The sequence below is a fragment of the Trachurus japonicus genome, chromosome 7 (genome assembly GCF_045865225.1).
Source record: "Trachurus japonicus isolate A0001 chromosome 7, Traja_1.0".
Taxonomy (NCBI): Eukaryota; Metazoa; Chordata; class Actinopteri; order Carangiformes; family Carangidae; genus Trachurus; species Trachurus japonicus.
This window is the reverse complement of record NC_140913.1, coordinates 29074354-29091368: the sequence shown is the minus strand read 5'-3', so window position 1 is coordinate 29091368 and position 17015 is coordinate 29074354. Positions and strand designations below refer to the sequence as shown.

The 17015-nt window shown below is 44.0% G+C and overlaps 1 protein-coding gene across 1 annotated transcript in view; it reads left to right on the top strand.

Moving 5' to 3' along the window:
• plxna2 (plexin A2) overlaps positions 1-14247 on the top strand; it is a 195692-nt gene extending 181445 nt beyond the window's left edge. Inside the window, exons 26-31 of the mRNA XM_085782734.1 lie at positions 2540-2639; positions 5447-5637; positions 6288-6457; positions 6567-6779; positions 7108-7258; positions 11558-14247. Of these exons, the coding sequence (XP_085638860.1) occupies positions 2540-2639; positions 5447-5637; positions 6288-6457; positions 6567-6779; positions 7108-7258; positions 11558-11653 (921 nt within the window). The 3' untranslated portion in view covers positions 11654-14247. The remainder of the gene's footprint in view (positions 1-2539; positions 2640-5446; positions 5638-6287; positions 6458-6566; positions 6780-7107; positions 7259-11557) is intronic.
• Positions 14248-17015: the final 2768 nt, after the last annotated feature.

Genomic DNA, 17015 nt, shown 5'->3' with positions numbered 1-17015 from the left:
GGCTGGGGTTGTGTGGACAGGGCTGAGAAAAGGAAAAGATAGAGGCTGACCACACTCTGCTGTCTGGTCGGCTCTGCACTGTCTAATGGAAGGTCTTATCACAGGCGGGGGCCCGCAGCCCTTATCACACCTGCACCGCTATCAGCCCCCACACTGGATTATCCCTGAAGGGCGAATCTGCACGCCTTCAATCATTTACTCTATCACAAGGACCCATCTCTGCTGTAGCCTCTCTGTCAGCCATAAAATAAAAAATAAAGCAGAGAGAAAGAGAAGGATGGGAGGGGAGGGGAGGGGAGGGGAGAGGGAGAGGGGGGCAGAGAAGCTATTTCATGCTCCCCAGGGAAAATGTATCATAGGAATTGCGTTGGAAAAAAGTTTCACGGAAGTGTCCGCGTCGTCGGGTCTGTGCATCGTCAGGAGGAGGAGGAGGAGGAGGCCGTAGAAATCAGGTTTAGGAGAGCAGAGAAAAATGGAGCAGGGGGGAGAAGGAGAGGTGGGGTAGTGGGGGTCAGAGACCTGTGTTGGTGATGGAGGGGTGGGGTGGGGGGAGGTTAGCGAGACAATTTCTCATTTCTCCTGAAGAGGTCTGGGAGCCAGAGCTGCTGCATCTCTGAGAGGATTCCTCCAGATTTCATCCCCGGTCTCAAGTGTCTCTCCAGCGTGGCCGGTGGAGGCCAGACGGCAACTCCAGCTAATAACACAGACCAGATTAGTCTGGGAGGAGGAAGAGGAGGAGGAGGAAGAGGAAGAGAGGGGTGAGGAGACAGACGACTGAGGGAAGATGAGAGGCGATAGATTCTCAAGAGAGAGGAGGAATTCTCTGAATGTCCATCCCAACATCCTCCCTCCTCTCTCCTCCTCCTCCTCCTTCTCCTCCTTCTCCCCCCCGGAGAAAAACCATCCAGCTGAAGCAAATGAAAAGAGGAATTTTCTGTTTTGCCACAGAGTCTTTGAGGTATTCCTCTCGGAGCCTGGCATTTGCCTTTTTTGTTTATTTCTCCGATGGAGCCTCGTCAGTTTCTCTTCACTGGGTCTGAAGCAGAAATCCCTCCTCGGGGTCGGCTGGAAATGCCAGCCAACAAGCTGTTTGTTGTTCTGGCTTTCGACAAAAGAACCTCAAGTTTCCTTTGCTTCTGTATTGTTTTTGGGGTTTGTTTTTTTCTCTAAAAACCTGATGTTTTTGGTGTACGAACAACGCTAAACTAACATTTCGTAATTAGTCTCAAGTTAACTAGCGTCCGTCAGTTGTCATGAGCTCATCTGAAGCGACTGGAGTTTATCATAAGGCCAGGAACCCTTTGTAAGTCTAAACCACATAAGGATGAGCCTTACTGGTTCTGGTACTGGTACTGGTTCTGGTACTGGTGAAGTGAAGCTAACCTGTGGAGCAGATCAGCGGCTCGTCACAGAGACACCACTCGTCCAGAGAGCTTGTGAGCCGGCCAACCTCCGTCGTCATCCCGGGAGAAAAGTCGATCGCTAATTAACTTACCCGCAGGTTTTTAGAGGTTTACTGCCGGCTGCGGTTACATTCTTTTTAGGAGATAAATGCTGATCTCATTGATGAAATGTAACAATTGTGGCAGTCGCATTAGTTTGTTTGAATTAAAAGTGAAGGTTCATGTGTGTATTGGACAGAGGAGCAGCGCTGCCTGGGGGCTCTGTAGCCTACGTACAGAAATCACCACATTTACATTAAGTTAACATGGTTTTGAATACAGGATTTGTGGCAAAAGCTTGTCACGTCTGCTTATGTGAAAGCCAGCAGAGACTACTGATGACGTATGTGATTGTTGAAGGGGTGTCCCAATTCGTTGGGGTTGACTTTCAACCCCTACCCCTTGTAGCTCTGTTTCAAGGGGCAAGGGTTAAGGGGTAGGGGTAGGGGTAGGGATGAAAATTAGAATTGGAATTGGGCAGTACTGATTCTGGTACTGGTACTGGTTCTGGTTCTGGTACTGTTTCTGGTAAGTGTCTCTTATTCATGACACACCGCCTCCTCTCCTTCGTCTTTCTCTTTGACTTTGACTCGGTGCTGCTCCAATGCTATTATTACACCTGCGTACCCCATTTTCTTTAAGGGTGTGAAGTGTACACGAGATGAGACGTTCAGCCTCCCAGTCTCCTCCTCCTGACACTCTGCCTCCCTTTCTCTCTTACTCTCTTTCTCGCTTAGCATCTCATCCTTGCTCCGAAGCTTACATCATGTCTCTAATGTTTGTGAAGGGGGTGACAATAACAGTCATGTTGAGTGCAGCCATCATCATGCAGCCACAGCACTCTCTGCTCTCTGCTGAAGAAAAAAGGGCCAAGGGGGCTGAGGTGGAGAACAGCAGGGAGCACAGATATGACAGGAAGGGATGAGTTGTTATTCACAGAGGACCTGACATTCGCTCCTGTAGTCTATGACACAGACTTTTTTTCTTTTTTTTTTTAGAATAAACTCACTCTGTTCTAATTATAATATGGGAAATCATCAAAAAACAATATGACAGCAGCAGATTCCCTCACGTTGCTCATGTGTCTCTTGTTGCAGGTGTCAGACCGCTGTGTCGTGGCTTTGGTGCCGAAACAGACCTCATCGTACAACATCCCGTCCTCAGCCAGCATATCACGCACCTCCATCAGCAGATACGGTGAGTCCTTGTTTCTTTTTTCGGTTTGTTTTGTTTTGTTTTTTTTCCCATTGTCGTGGCTTTGACATTGATTGCTGCGCTGATTACACCAAATGCCACACGGCACATATTTTAAGCAAATTGCAGACGGACTCTGTGAGCTCATTCAACAGTTAATCAACAGTTGATCCCATGCAGATGTAGTCGTGTTGCTGCACAAACACATCAAGAAGTTTTGTTTTGTTTTTTTAGATCAGTCATTGTTTCAGCTATGAACAAAGCGAAAGAAAGGGTCAGCTCTGTTTGGCAGCGCTCTGCTTTCTGCTGCAGAGGTGGGAGGGGGTGGGGGGATTGCAGCCTCTCACTCATTCTCCAACTGGGTCTGCTGCAGTTTGCTGCTCTTCAGGTCCAGTTTCTGTTGAAAGTTGGAAAAAAAATAGAAAAGAAACAAAGAAGAGGGGAGAGTTTATTTTTCTTAAGATGTCTTATTATAATAATAAATATGCAGTGGCCTGATAGTTGCATGCACACTTGCACCCACACATGCATACAGCACATGCACGCAAATACATGCATACTTCAGTTTGTGCTGTGTCGGTGCCAAATTTGGTCCAATGCCAGACAGAGCGAGTCAGCATCAGGCAAGTTGTGATTGCTAATTATTCTCTGTGAATGATGCTTCACACAAACAGAAAAAGATAAGTGAGCGTTGTCAATTATCAGGACCGGGGACAGAAAGCGAACGCTGCCTTTAAAAACTGCCGAACACAGCTTCTCCTTCCAAACAACTACAACTACAAGTGCTGTGTACAGATGTGTAAACTGAAGACACCTAAAGATATTAAGCCAAATTATGTGTTGAGAAATAAGAGGTGAGGTCATAACGGCTTGTTTCACCATTTTTCCCTTGACTCCCTTTGCTTTAAATTGTTCTTTTTGCTTTGCTCACTAGATCTAATCCTCTAGTGCACATACAGTAGCAAGTTTTTAGACGCTGTTATTTACAGTATATATTTTTTCTTTACATCTTCTAACCAGGATTTTACTGCTGGTTTCTCTGCTTTAGACAGTTAATGATCCTCAGTCAGTCTCTCTCTTTCTCTTGAATCAAAACACCACAGTGGTTGAGGGGAGGGGAGAGACAGGATGATGACAGATGTAATTACCAAAGAGGAAGAATCCCTTGGTGCATTACGCTTTTTTTTAATTTTAACATCTTATCTTAATTTGCCTTAATAAGGAGTTTTTGGGCTCCTCGATAATCTGAATGAAATCTGTTGTGAAATTGCGCTGAGCTGCTGAGAGGTTGTCGTCTCCCACACCCTCCTCTTTTTATTTATTTATTTATTTATTTATTTCGCGGCTGCTCAGGCGCTGAAGTCGGATGTGCGTGGCATAGGAAGCAGAAGCGCCGCTGGCACGAGCCCCCGTCCCTCATCAATCATGGGGGTTGGCACAGCTGCACCTCGACACCTGCTGATGGATTCGTACCAATTTGACGTTCAACACTTAGCATCTTGACTCAATTTACACCGCCAGCACCCCTTCGCTGGCCTTAAAAATCAGCCTCAAACACCCTCCCCTGCTGCCAGTGCTGTGTCCTGGAGCTAGGGGGGCTGGGGGGTAGAGGGGGGGGACTGCAGCAAAAAGGGGGGGGGGGGTTGGGGTGGGCTGTGAAAATGACTGAAGGTGCAGGGAAAGATGGAGAAGGAGGGGATGAGGAAATGGAAGTGCAGTAAAAACCAGTGAGTGGATTAAGATGGGGATTTGGGACCTCAATCCACCTTGCACACAGTCACATATATTCAAACCCCCCTGTACCCCCCTACCCCTCCCCCCTCGACCCCCACCGGTCCCTCGTGGCCACTCCAGAGGCGGGAGTCGGTCTTATTTGAAAGGTATAAGTGGCTGTAACGGCAGCAAAAAGCTTTGTTGTTGAGCTCGGCCTTTGAAGCCCAGGTGAGAAAGCTCCTCATTGAGATCCTCAGATCTTGAATCCCCCAGGAGAGCCGCGCTGCCAGGAGTTGGATGCCGGCTAATTAGAGAAACTGAAACCAGCATCATTTCTGAGTGAGTGAGCGAAAGGGAGGCACGAGGAGGAGGCAGGAACACAGGAGGCGCAGAGACTGGGAGAGGATGTATGGATGGATGAAGGAGGGTGGCTTCACTGCTTAACAAATTAGGGATCTTTTGATGCATTGATTAGAGTGTGACAGGGACGTTTGCAACAAGGCGTTGGCACACTGTGGCAGTGGAAAGAGCCAATTATGAACGCTTTTAAGAGGAGCCAGACACGACCATGTCTCAGCCAGTGAAGCAGGGATTATATAAGGACAGAGGGGGGGGAAAAGGGAACAGAGAAAGGAGAAGAGCGTATAGAAGAGACACAAATGATTTATCAAGTCAGTCAGGAGAAGCAGAAAGCAGAGAGTAAATAACATTTTGTAAATCTCTTCCTTCCTTTGTCCTGCTCGAGCAAAACAGGTGTGGGGGCAGCGTAGTGGGGGGGGTTCTGTTTTCAAGAGGGCCACTGATAATCGATGCGATGCCACAGACCACAACATCTTCCCCTCCCTTTCATTACTCTGCTGTTCTATGAAATTATCCACCACTGCAATTTCCCTCCCAGCATGGCTCAGAGCAGGAGGGTTAGCCCAGGACTCGGCCCAGTAATGAGTTACAAACCAGAGATGGAAATGAGAGACAGGCTGCGAGTGTGTGTCTCTGTGTGTTTAATTTCCAAGATGGAGCACCGAAGAGAAGATTTTTGTATTTATATCTGTATCTTTTTTGTGTGTGTGTTTTTTTTTGTCTTCTCTTCCGGACAGACTCCTCGTTCCGCTACACGGGCAGCCCCGACAGCCTTCGCTCGCGCGCTCCCATGATCACGCCCGATCTGGAGAGCGGCGTGAAGGTGTGGCACCTGGTGAAGAACCACGAGCACGGAGACCAGAAGGAAGGAGACCGCGGCAGCAAGATGGTCTCGGAGATTTATCTGACCAGGCTACTGGCGACAAAGGTACAGGAACACTCTAGTCTAACCTTTCTTTCCTATATTCACTGTATACTAACTTTTTTCTACGTATTTTTCGTTACCCAAAAGGGCTTTATATGAAAACCTCACCTATGAAGAACATAATCAAAAACCAAATTTGTTACAAAGACAAGAAAATTAGGAATAATTAAAGGGTAATTGCCGTTTTTTACAATCTGGACCTTATTTCTAGCGTAAAATACGATCATTTACTCACCCAGATAACTTTGGTGTCATTACAAGTTGCTCCGACGAAATTAGATCCAGCCGAGAGCCGCGTATCCATATAATGTGAGTCTACAGGGCAGTGGAATGCAGCCTCTTAATAACACATTATCTGCCACAAAACCTTAGAAATAAGGTCCAGATTGTAAAAAAAAAAACGGCAATTCCCCTTTAATTATTCCTAATTTTCTTGTCTTTACTAACTGTACTGTAACAAATTAGGTTTTTGATAATGTTCTTCATGGGTGAGGTTTTCATACAAAGCCCTTTTGGGTTTCATACCTCCCCTTCGCACATCATCAATCATAATGATTGTTCATACTATTTAAAATGATATGTTCATGCAAAATAAATAAAAAATAATAATCTTTGCATCTGTCTCACCTGTCTCCTCCTCCTCCGTCTGTCAGGGTACTCTACAAAAATTTGTGGACGATCTATTCGAGACGTTGTTCAGCACGGTCCACAGGGGGAGCACTCTCCCTCTGGCCATCAAATACATGTTTGACTTCCTGGACGAGCAGGCGGACAAACACGGCATTCACGACACAGACGTGCGTCACACATGGAAAAGCAACTGGTAAGAAGCTCCTTCTGTGTCTTTATGTCCTGCTATACAGTAAGTTACCCAAGGTCAAAGATCATAACGTCTCCTACATCGTCTCTTTGTCTTTGTCTCCGTCTCGCAGCCTTCCTCTGCGTTTCTGGGTGAACGTGATCAAGAACCCGCAGTTCGTGTTCGACATCCATAAGAGCAGCATCACGGACGCCTGTCTGTCCGTGGTGGCTCAGACCTTCATGGATTCCTGTTCCACTTCAGAGCACCGCCTGGGCAAAGACTCCCCGTCCAACAAGCTGCTCTACGCTAAAGATATCCCCAATTACAAGAGCTGGGTAGAGAGGTAGGAGCTGCTCTCTTTCACATCTTTTTTCTTTTGTATCCTCTTAAAATAAAAACTACGATCTTTGGAAAAATGGATTCATCATTCTCTTTCTTCTTTGCCTTCACTTCTCAAGCAGATTCTTTAAGAAAAAAAAGCCTCTTGTGAGTGAGAGTGACTGTTCGCAGCCGTCTATTGTTAGTGAAAGTGATATTACAGCTTAGACATTTGACTGAAAACGAATCTGGGTCTCAGTCGAGCGATTACACCGACTCAGTGAGTCTCTGTTATTGATGCCAAGTGTCCCCCCCCCCCCTGTCCCCCCCGTCCCTCGTCTCTCGTCCTGCAGGTACTACGCCGACATCAACCGGCTGCCGGCCATTAGCGACCAGGACATGAACGCCTACTTGGCAGAACAGGCCAGACTGCACTCCACGGAGTTCAACATGCTCAGCGCTCTCAATGAGATCTACTCTTACGTCAGCAAGTACAGCGAGGAGGTCAGTGAGCAGCCGAGCCTTCTGCCTGATGTGTGTGCATTCATGGGAAACTCGGACAAATTTGGGAAAGAGATTTCTGCAAGAATCTGCAGATTTTACACGGGACAGTTTTGTACAAAAACCCTGAGCATGAACAAATAGTAGAGTATTTTAAATTTCATCACAGAAAGGTGAGGACAGGTCAGGGTGGGTAGTGGGATAGTGTTTGTGAGGGAAAATAATCACAATGTATAATGAAAAATGACACAAAGCGAGGCTTTTTCAACTCTCTCAACATCCTCAATCCCACTTTTAACATTGTCTTATCACACAGACTCAATCGAGCCATAGTGATTGAGCAATTCTCACTAATATATACTGTAGGCAATATATATGTAGGTCTGTGCAGGTCCAGATGAGACGTGAAGATGTTAGTGGCACCAGAGATAAAAACGTAACTGTCCTGATACCTAGTATGTGTATTCCACAACAATTATTATCAAGGTGAAATGCAATGATAAAATATTTTCAGAAGGAATCCCACAATATACAGTATATAGATATTGGCGGGTTTATCATTATCAAACATAAAATATTACAGTTACTCTTTTGAAATGTGAAACACTGGATAGGAATAGCTGCTGATTTGAACTGGATCCTGATTGGACAGGAGCTCACCTCTGCTTTTAAACCTATAGAAGCCTTACAGACAAGAAAATGAATCCTATTTTACCACATTGAAAAACAGTTTGGCAAGAATTGCATGGGAAATGCATCCATATGGCACAATTCTGAAATGAAAATAGATAAACAAACAGTCTGTTGGGCTCAGTGATGTAAGATGATCTGTTTGAAGAGGGCCATTTCATTTCATATCAGAGAATGGAAGAATATTTTTTAATTTGGACGGCATCTGGGTCGTCCTTCTGATCTCTGAGATAGAAATTAGTGCATCTGACTATTATGTAACACTTTATATTATTATTCTACACTAATGATGCTCCATTCTGCTGGGTTATCTCTCTCTCTTTCCCTGTAATGACTCCCAAACATTAACAATACCAACTCCTACAGATAATAGGTTCTATCGTATTCTCATTGACTGTGTCACTGTTTCTCTCATGTGCGGTTGAGCAGTGACATCAGTGACTTTACTGTACTGCAGCATCATTTCCCATTTCCCTCCTCTGATCCGCACACTGCAGCTCCTCCACTTGAAGATTTCACCTGGAGGCCGGTCGCCACGGCGCCGGTTGCGGTTGCATAATGAGCTGCTGCTGCTGCCTTTGTAAATCAGACGCTAATTAACGGGGCAGATTGAACGAAAGCTGTGCTGCACATTTACCCCCCACACTTTAACGCACATGCATATATATACGTGCAGTCCTGGCCCTCGGTTGTTTCAAGGCTATTCATATCTGGTGCCGAGGTTAGTGAGGTCAGCTCAGAGTCTTCAGCAGACTTCCCCCCCGGCCCCGAGGTCTAGTGAGACCGGAGCTTAACAAGGTGCTGCGTCTGATCTGTGGAGGAGAGAGTGGATGTCTACAAGCTCTCAGCATGGCGCTCTGTCCTTTTGCCTGTACTGAGCCGGAGACTCGGAGTGGGTCTACTGTTGTATGGAGCGGGGAGGCGGGGGGGCTTTCATTGGACAGAATCACAGGCAACACACACACACACACTGTCAAATCACAGGAAGCATTAAAACGGAGGGAGGAGGATAGGGAAGAAAGAGAAGGAGAGAGCATTCATGGAGACATTCTGCTTCTAATGTCAGCTCCTCCTCTGGGAAGCATTAGCCTGACCTTTACATTGGACCACTGGATCTTTCTCTCTCTCTCTCTCTTGCTCTTTATTTCTTTCTCTCTCTCTTTCTTCCTGTACCTTCCTTCTCTTTTTACCCATTATCCAGTCAGCTTCTCCTTTGCTCCCCATGAATCTCATACACTCCCCCTTTTTTTTGCTGCCTCTGCAGTCGTGGCTGTCTGGGCTCACACATGCATGGAGATCGGAGACGCATGCAAAAGCGCGCTCGTCATCGTGCACGCATGCACTCTGCACAAGTGCCATCACTCCTGCAGCGTCCGCCGCCTCAACGAGTGCAGTGCGTAACAGACCTCATCTAGCACAGTTAACGGCCGTTCATTCTTACTCAGCCTCTTCACAAAGAGCCAGAGCTGCAGCAGCCTACTTTAAATGGATTTGGGGAGATGGCAGTAGGAGCTGCACCTGCATACAGCTCCACAGATTAATAATAGATTGCTATCTGGCCCGATGAGGAGGAGGAGGAAACGCTGCGCCGGTAGCTGCCAGCCTTTAAGAGCACTTAAGCAGATGAGTGGAAGATGGTAGGTGGGCAGCGGCAGCAGCAGATACTGTGTTCTGCCACAGGACAAGCAGCAAACAAAGCTTTGCCATGCTGTGCACACAAAAAAAAGAAAGAAAAAGAAAAGGGGAACAAGGATGGCGCTGAAACGTTCTCCAGACGAATAGAAGAAAAAGCATAAAAAGGTTGCCGGGCGTCGAGCCTGCCAAAAACCCAAACGGCTGAAAATGAATATTGGCACCGGAATGACATTCCCATCAGCTGAGACATGATTCACCTTGTAAAATGTCTTGAAAGCACAGAAATAAACAGAGCGCCGTGGTATTTTACAGCAGAGAGTCGGGGGTTGACAAAATGCTTTTACAACCCACATCTTTTATTAATATCTATGACTGATGTGTTTTCCTACCTCGGCTGGCACAAACCCCTGGGTGACCTCCAGTTTGAATAGGTGACCAAAAAAAAAACACTAAAAAACTAACCAAACACTGGTGCCACTTTGTTTCCCCAAAGTTCCTTCATTATTTAATCTCTTACCTCAGAATGTTTTAAATCACACATTGCATAAGAGCCACTGATGAATTATTTTGTTTGAATGATCAATTATTGACTCGAACACCACATCCCAGTCTGGTGTTGTCTGGGGTGAAATTGATCCCCCAGAGCAAACACATACACACACACACACAATCACACAGTCGTATACACCGTATGTTGAAACAATGGCTGCAGCGTTTGGATCCAGATCCATTTCAAAAGGTGATGGAGACATATTGTAGTATTTCTTTTCTTCCCCCCCCCCACTCCTCTCTACTGTTTTACATTCATATTAAAGGCCTTTGCCATGTGTGTTGGTGTCACTCTGACACAGATTCATCCTGACAGGGCAGACAGGAGATGAGAGAGTGAAGAGGGGAGGCTGTCTGGATCCCTTTTGAACCCAACTTGACAAATGCCAAATTTACACGATGGGGGCTCTGGAGATAAAACGGGGAAAGGGCTAATACACAAATATTTCTCAGCGTTGTCAAAGACAAAGGCAGTGATGTAATCCCTCTCTTTTTCTTTCATGTCTTGTCCATGTATAGAGACACCTCCAAATATACGACTCTCTGGATAAAAACCTGCTCGTAATGTCAGTTCTGACACTCGTTATTCTGTATTAAACATCATCAGGTTTGTGTTAATCAGTGACAGTACAATGGAGCAGGTGGTCTCATACAAATATTTGGGTGTTGCAATGGATTTTTTTTTTTCTTTTTTAATGGTCTGAGCATTTTTTTTGCACCTACTTCTCAGACTGAGACTGTTTGACGTCAGCATCACAAAACGATGCTGTCATTTTATGATCCTGTCTTCGAATTGCAGCCTGGTTCCACACACTGTCCATTCAGAGCAAAATCAAAAACTGACAAACTGGTGAAATCTGCCAGGAAGATGATTAGACAAAAAAGGCCACTCATCCCTTCAGTCTGTTTTCAAAGAAAACCAAGCACCAAAAATCCTTAAAATTTCTTCTTATATTTCCTTCCAGAATATGAAGACGTTACAGAGCCTGAAAACATAAAACCAATCACTATAAACTCTCCGTCCATTACTCTCCTTAACAAACAGTCTGTCTAAATTCTAATTTTAATTCTTTTCTGCACTTAGGGCAATTACATCTTGTTTTATTTCAGGGTCTCTGTAGCTTTTATTTTTTATTTCATATGATTGTTTAAAAGTCGTTATTTATTGCTCGTCTAGTATTTATCACTTGGCGCTTTAGTTTCCTCTCAGGAACATCCATTTGGTGCAATAATTGCAGACCGCCAGACTGTGTCTGTGCGGACATCTTCCTCTGCTATTTTTGAGTATCACTGCTGTCTAAGGGACAATAAAGTTTATCCTTATCCTTATTTAAATCTAGAGATGCATCATAAACAATAAGGATGTAATCACATCGTGTGTCTTTTATCGCTGGTTTTTGACCTTTTTATGTTTGTTTTCCTGAACAGATCACAGCTGCTCTGGAGCAGGACGAGCAGGCGAGGAAGCAGCGTCTGGCCTACAAGGTGGAGCAGCTCATCTCTGCCATGTCACTGGAGAGCTGAGAGAGAGAGAGAGACCGAGGACCACAGGCCCGACTGGACCTCCTGCTTTATTTACCTCTCATCGTGGAGCTACGACCACGAAAACCAGACCTGGGATCTCTGTAACCACACAAACACATCGACTTTGTTAGAACTCCCCCTCCTCCTCCTCCTCCTCCTCCTTCTTCCCTTCCTTTCTCCACGTTGCCAGCTGAGGGGCCGCAGACTGAGACAGGGGCCCCTGCAGCTGGGGCCGATAACGGCACGAGGAGGGATGATCAGCAGAGAAGGCAACAACATGGCTTGTACTTATTTATTTTTTTGGTTTGCTTTCTTTTTCTCAAAGGAAATTTTCTCTGTTCGACAGGAAATTGTGTGCGCGCGTGTGTGTGTGTGTGTGTGTGCATGAGTGTGTGTTTGTGTTGTACTGAAGAAGACTCCTGCAAAGACTGTGAGAGCAAAATGGAGAAGCAGATTTATTCTCTCCTCTGCCAGAAACTCACATCATCAGAGTGTGAGATGGAAGAAAAGAAAAAAACAAAAAGAAACAGGAGCAGATCTCATGTCGGACGTCAGCGTCCAGATTCCTCAGATTTTATTTTTGTACTTGTACATTTGAATATTATCAGTTGCAGTTGAAATATCCACCCAGGATGCCACACAAGTGTTGTTGTATAAAGACGATGTACTTTAAGAGCGGGTGGCACAGGCCATGGTCCATGTCTTCTCTCCCTCCTCGAGGACTGACTCTCCAACCACCACCACCACGATGACGATGACGGACTGAACGTCTCGCTCTCTTTTATCCAATCAGAAGTGTACAGGAAAATCACGGAGCCCCGCCCTCCGCTCATCATCGAAAGAGTTGAAATGAACTCCGCCGCCCACGGTGGTCACAGCTCAGCCAGCGCATGCTTGCACCTAAACTGAGGACGACAGAGATGAAGTCTATAGTGTATTTAGGAGATGACCTGAAAATCAGCATCACTTTGGCGTCTAAAGGCTTTTTTTTCTTCAGCAGTTACAGTAGGTTCATCTGTGTATGTACCGGTCGATACTTGCCAATCAGTGTATGTGAATGTACAAAATGTTTTGTTTTTTTTCTATTTGTTTTTTTGTTTGTTTGTCTTATTTGAGTTTCGCAAACACAGAGCGGCTCAGTTGAACTGAGCTTCCTCGGATATTATGAGCGGCTCGTCCGGTGAACAGCTCCATTTTGTCCGTCCTGGTCCCCCACATCCCCCACCGCCCCCTGCCCCCCTTGGCCCCGCCCACACGTCCAGGATCTCTTCTCCGCTAGAGGAGAGTGTGTTTGTTTCGTCTGCATCGTGCAGGTAGTCGACATCACCCGGTGTCTGTAGGTCCATTATACAGTATATCCACTGTTTGTATCTCTTTGGGAACTTGATCAAAACGTTCTGTGTACTTTGCATGCGATCACAACATCAGAGGTGTTAAAGGGTCCAGCTTTGATTATTTTGTTTTTTTTATCAAGTGCCAACGAGTCAAGCCAGTCGTACTGTAGTTGGCCAGTTGAGATGTTGAGCTGATGGGAGATCTAACCCACCCACCACCCACACCACCCACCACCACGTCTTCACACAGAGAACAATAAGAAGCTGCGTGGGTCCAGTTTGACCCAAGTGCCAAAAGATCCTGTCGTTTCAGATTCTTCACTAATGTGTTCAAAAAAGAAAAAAAACAACGGTTTATGCTTTACAGAGAGAGCGAAAATCTCTCCTATTGGAGCGTAGAACCGGTTGAAGTGCAACTGGAAGTGGTGGGTTTAGAAAAGAAAAAAAAACTCATAAACGGTACGAAACGTGAGGAAGAACTGAAAAACACAGACATTAGTGTATGTTTTCATGTTACGTGGATGCGTCGTCTCCTGACTTAAACCAAACCGTCACAAGCTAAAAGGCTGATAACACAACCTTCCAACCTTCTAGCTGGATGACAACAAACTGTAGACTCCGTCCTCTGGATAGGTGATTTCATTTTCTTCCGAGATATATATATATATATATATATAAATATATATATATATTTGCTTGTTGTTTACATCAAGTACTTGAAAAATAGGTAGTGTTAAAGGTTTGTACAGTATACTGCAGTCTTGTGTGCTGAGAGCTTGATAAACACCAGGAGTAGGTGAAAGGTGCTTCTTTTTCTCCGTGGCCTTAGATACCCACCTGCTTACCTGTTCCTGATCTTATTAGTCCTCGACTCGGGCACAGTTCTTTCAGTGCTTCGGAGCCACAGTGTTTAGTTTTCTTTTTTTTTATTATTATTATTATTATTTTTCCAGTGATACCTGGCCCAGGCACTCTGCTGCGAACTGTCTTAGCGAGAGAAAGTTCCCAAAAAAAGAGAAAAAAAAAGGGAAAGGTGTAGAGGGTACGGCCCGACTCAGGCAGACATTGCCTCGCTCAGCACTCAGTTTTGCCTGAGCTGTTTGAAGAGAAGTGTCGAGAAATGAGGAGAGAGGGAGAGGTAGAAAGAGAGAGAGAGAGATAGAGAGAGAGAGAACCCCTTTAGCTCTAGTTTCCTGCTCCGGCTTTGAAGCTGCTCTTTGATCTGAGTCAGTTGTGTGCACAGTGTGATCAGGAGATGGGAAGAGAAAAAAAAAAAAAAAAAGATAAAAAACATCAAACTAGTAAGGCAAGGAGAAATGTAGAATGAGGTGATGATTGACGTGCTGTTACAGAGTCCAGCCACCGGGGGCAGAGGTGGGTTAAGGGCAACTGTATTGTGCTCCCTCATCTGGGGAAAAAAAAAAAAAAAAAGCACCTTCTCGCACCTTTTTGTTTAAAATCCCATAATGAACATCTATAGGTACACAGTGGTGCACATATACAGTACATACACACACAAAAACATAAAGCTTCTTCCTTTTGATTAAGGTGTCTTCCCAATTTCAGCGAATAGAATTGTATCCTCCTCATACCTCACATTGCTTGTATGGAGTAATGCTTTTTATCATTTTAACAGGACCTAAATGCCTTTTCCTTTTTCCAAGGGATTAAAATGTATGTTTATTAGAGTCCTCCCCCTCCCTTTAGCACCCCCCCACCCCACCCCATCCCCACCCAGCTGTATTCAGAACAATGACGAACGTACTAATCAGAGGCCTCGCAAATTAGACGAGAGTGGCTTTGATTTTTTTTTCTCCTCTCAGAGATCGTTTATATCAGGATGTTTCCTTTTTTGTCTTGTGTGAGATTTTTTTGCATGCGTTTTTTTTTAAATTCATGCTTTGGTTCTGCCTGGTATTTTTCCATATTGATCTGCGCCGTCATTAGTTGAACTGCAATTCTTCCTGAGAGCCCTTTTGTACACATCTTAAATTACAGCTGAATGCACCTTTTTTTTTAATTTTGTGAAAGAGATTTTTTAATTTTGAATAATGGCTTGTTTCCATGCTGTGCACTCAATTCTGGGAACCCTTTTAATTCAGTTTGAACTGAGAAGAGGGAAGTTTGTTTACTCTTTCTGCAGCGCAGAATCCCATTTGACTGCCAGTTGTGATATGGATAGATGCTCATAAACACAACCTCATTTCAGCTCAGGCTGATTGCAAATTTGAAGATGCTTTGTGCGCTCTTTTTTTATTTTTTATTTTATTTTGCTCTCGGTGTAATGTGTTGTGATTTTGACTGGCACATGTCGTCATTCCTTCTCTTATAAAACAAAGTATTTAATCAGCATTTTGTTTTTAATTTATTTATTTTATGGCATCGGACAGAGGAACTGAAATCCAGATCAATGTATTAATCTCAAATCAAAATATCACCAAGTATAAAAACGAGTATCCTTCCATTTTAAACACATTGTAAACAAACCCTTTGTAGACACTGGAGTTCTGTAAAATAGTAATTACTGGCAATGATGATGATGATGATGACGACGACGATGATGATGATGATATTAATAATGGCTGTCTGTTCTTGTTTTATAAAAGTGTTGTGAAAATTGTAAGAAACTTAAAGTATTTAAAAAAGGTTGTTCTCTTGTTTTTTTTATTTGCTTTGGTTTTGTTATGATAATATATTATTGTGTACCTATTGTAAATATGAAGCACACCTATTTTGCAAGCCAAGGATTCACTTTGTACTGTTGTTATATATAAATAAACTTTGCTGGTTAAAAATTGCATAGAGCTGAAATCTGTATTTGCGTCTTTTTTTGTCGATGCACAACCTTCCAGGTCGATGTCATTACACATCCCACAGTTTACACTTGTCCTGCATTTAATTGAAGTTTGATATCCATAATACATTTGTTTGGGTGAGAGTGGCTTGTTGTGACATCATAAAGTCACAGGAAGTCCTGGCAGCTGACAGTGTTTTGATGTTTTCACAGTATTAACACATATAAATCGCACTTTAGACTGTATGGGACCTTTAGCACACACAACTTGTAGGTGGTTACAACTTGAGTCCTGGGCTGGGATCACAAAAGTCAAAGTAGCTAACCTTTAATTTGACTAGTCACGTTGTAGAGAGAATTGAATTCCTTGAGCCGGAAACACAGCGAGCAGGACTGAAATGTTGAAATAAGGTAAACACCTGTGGAGAAAGTTGAACGATTGAAATACTAATTTAATATAAATAAGGAATTGAGTAAGTGATCAGAATAAATGACATCCAGAGATAAGTGTACAGTTTCCTGTCACAGGCACTTTTGAAAAGTTTATCCATCTGTTAAATGGAGAAATGTCACTTTCAGTGGGTTCAACAATGGAGGAGATTCATTTATGTGGCAGTATTTTGTTATGATGATGACACTTATGATTCTGTGTTCACGTTGCTCATGACAGGCTTCATGATCATAACAGATGCAGCTGTTCTTTCTACAGCTCTCATGGTGGAAATATACAGTAGGCCTAGTGGTGTGTTTATCATTAGGAAAATTTATATTTTTTGTTGTTTATTTATTTGATCAGTTCCTTCTTTTTCTGTATTTCTTTCTTCTGCTTAGGCCTACTGTTTGAAACCAAGTTGTTAATAATCATTTTTTAATTTTTTAACTCCTCTTTTTTTAGGACCTCCACCTGCTCCTCTGTGGATGTTGCTTAAATGCTACTTCCGGGTCAGGTGCTTTTCAAAACAAAAGCTACCAATCACTGCAGCAAGCTAGGTCGTTTTGAGATTTTTTTTTTTTTTTTTTCCGGCAAACTGGCACATTAAGAGTATGCCGAATTAGCTATTAGTGTTTCCTGTTTAATAACTACCCAGGATGTAAAAAATAACTTTTCGTGAATGAATGAAATCCAGAAGAAAAGTTGAAAGCACGTTGTTTCTCCAGCAGCATCTCGCGCGCCTTTGATTTCCGGACAATGGACGTCGGAGGCGATGTGAGTAGCCTAGCTATAAATTAGCCC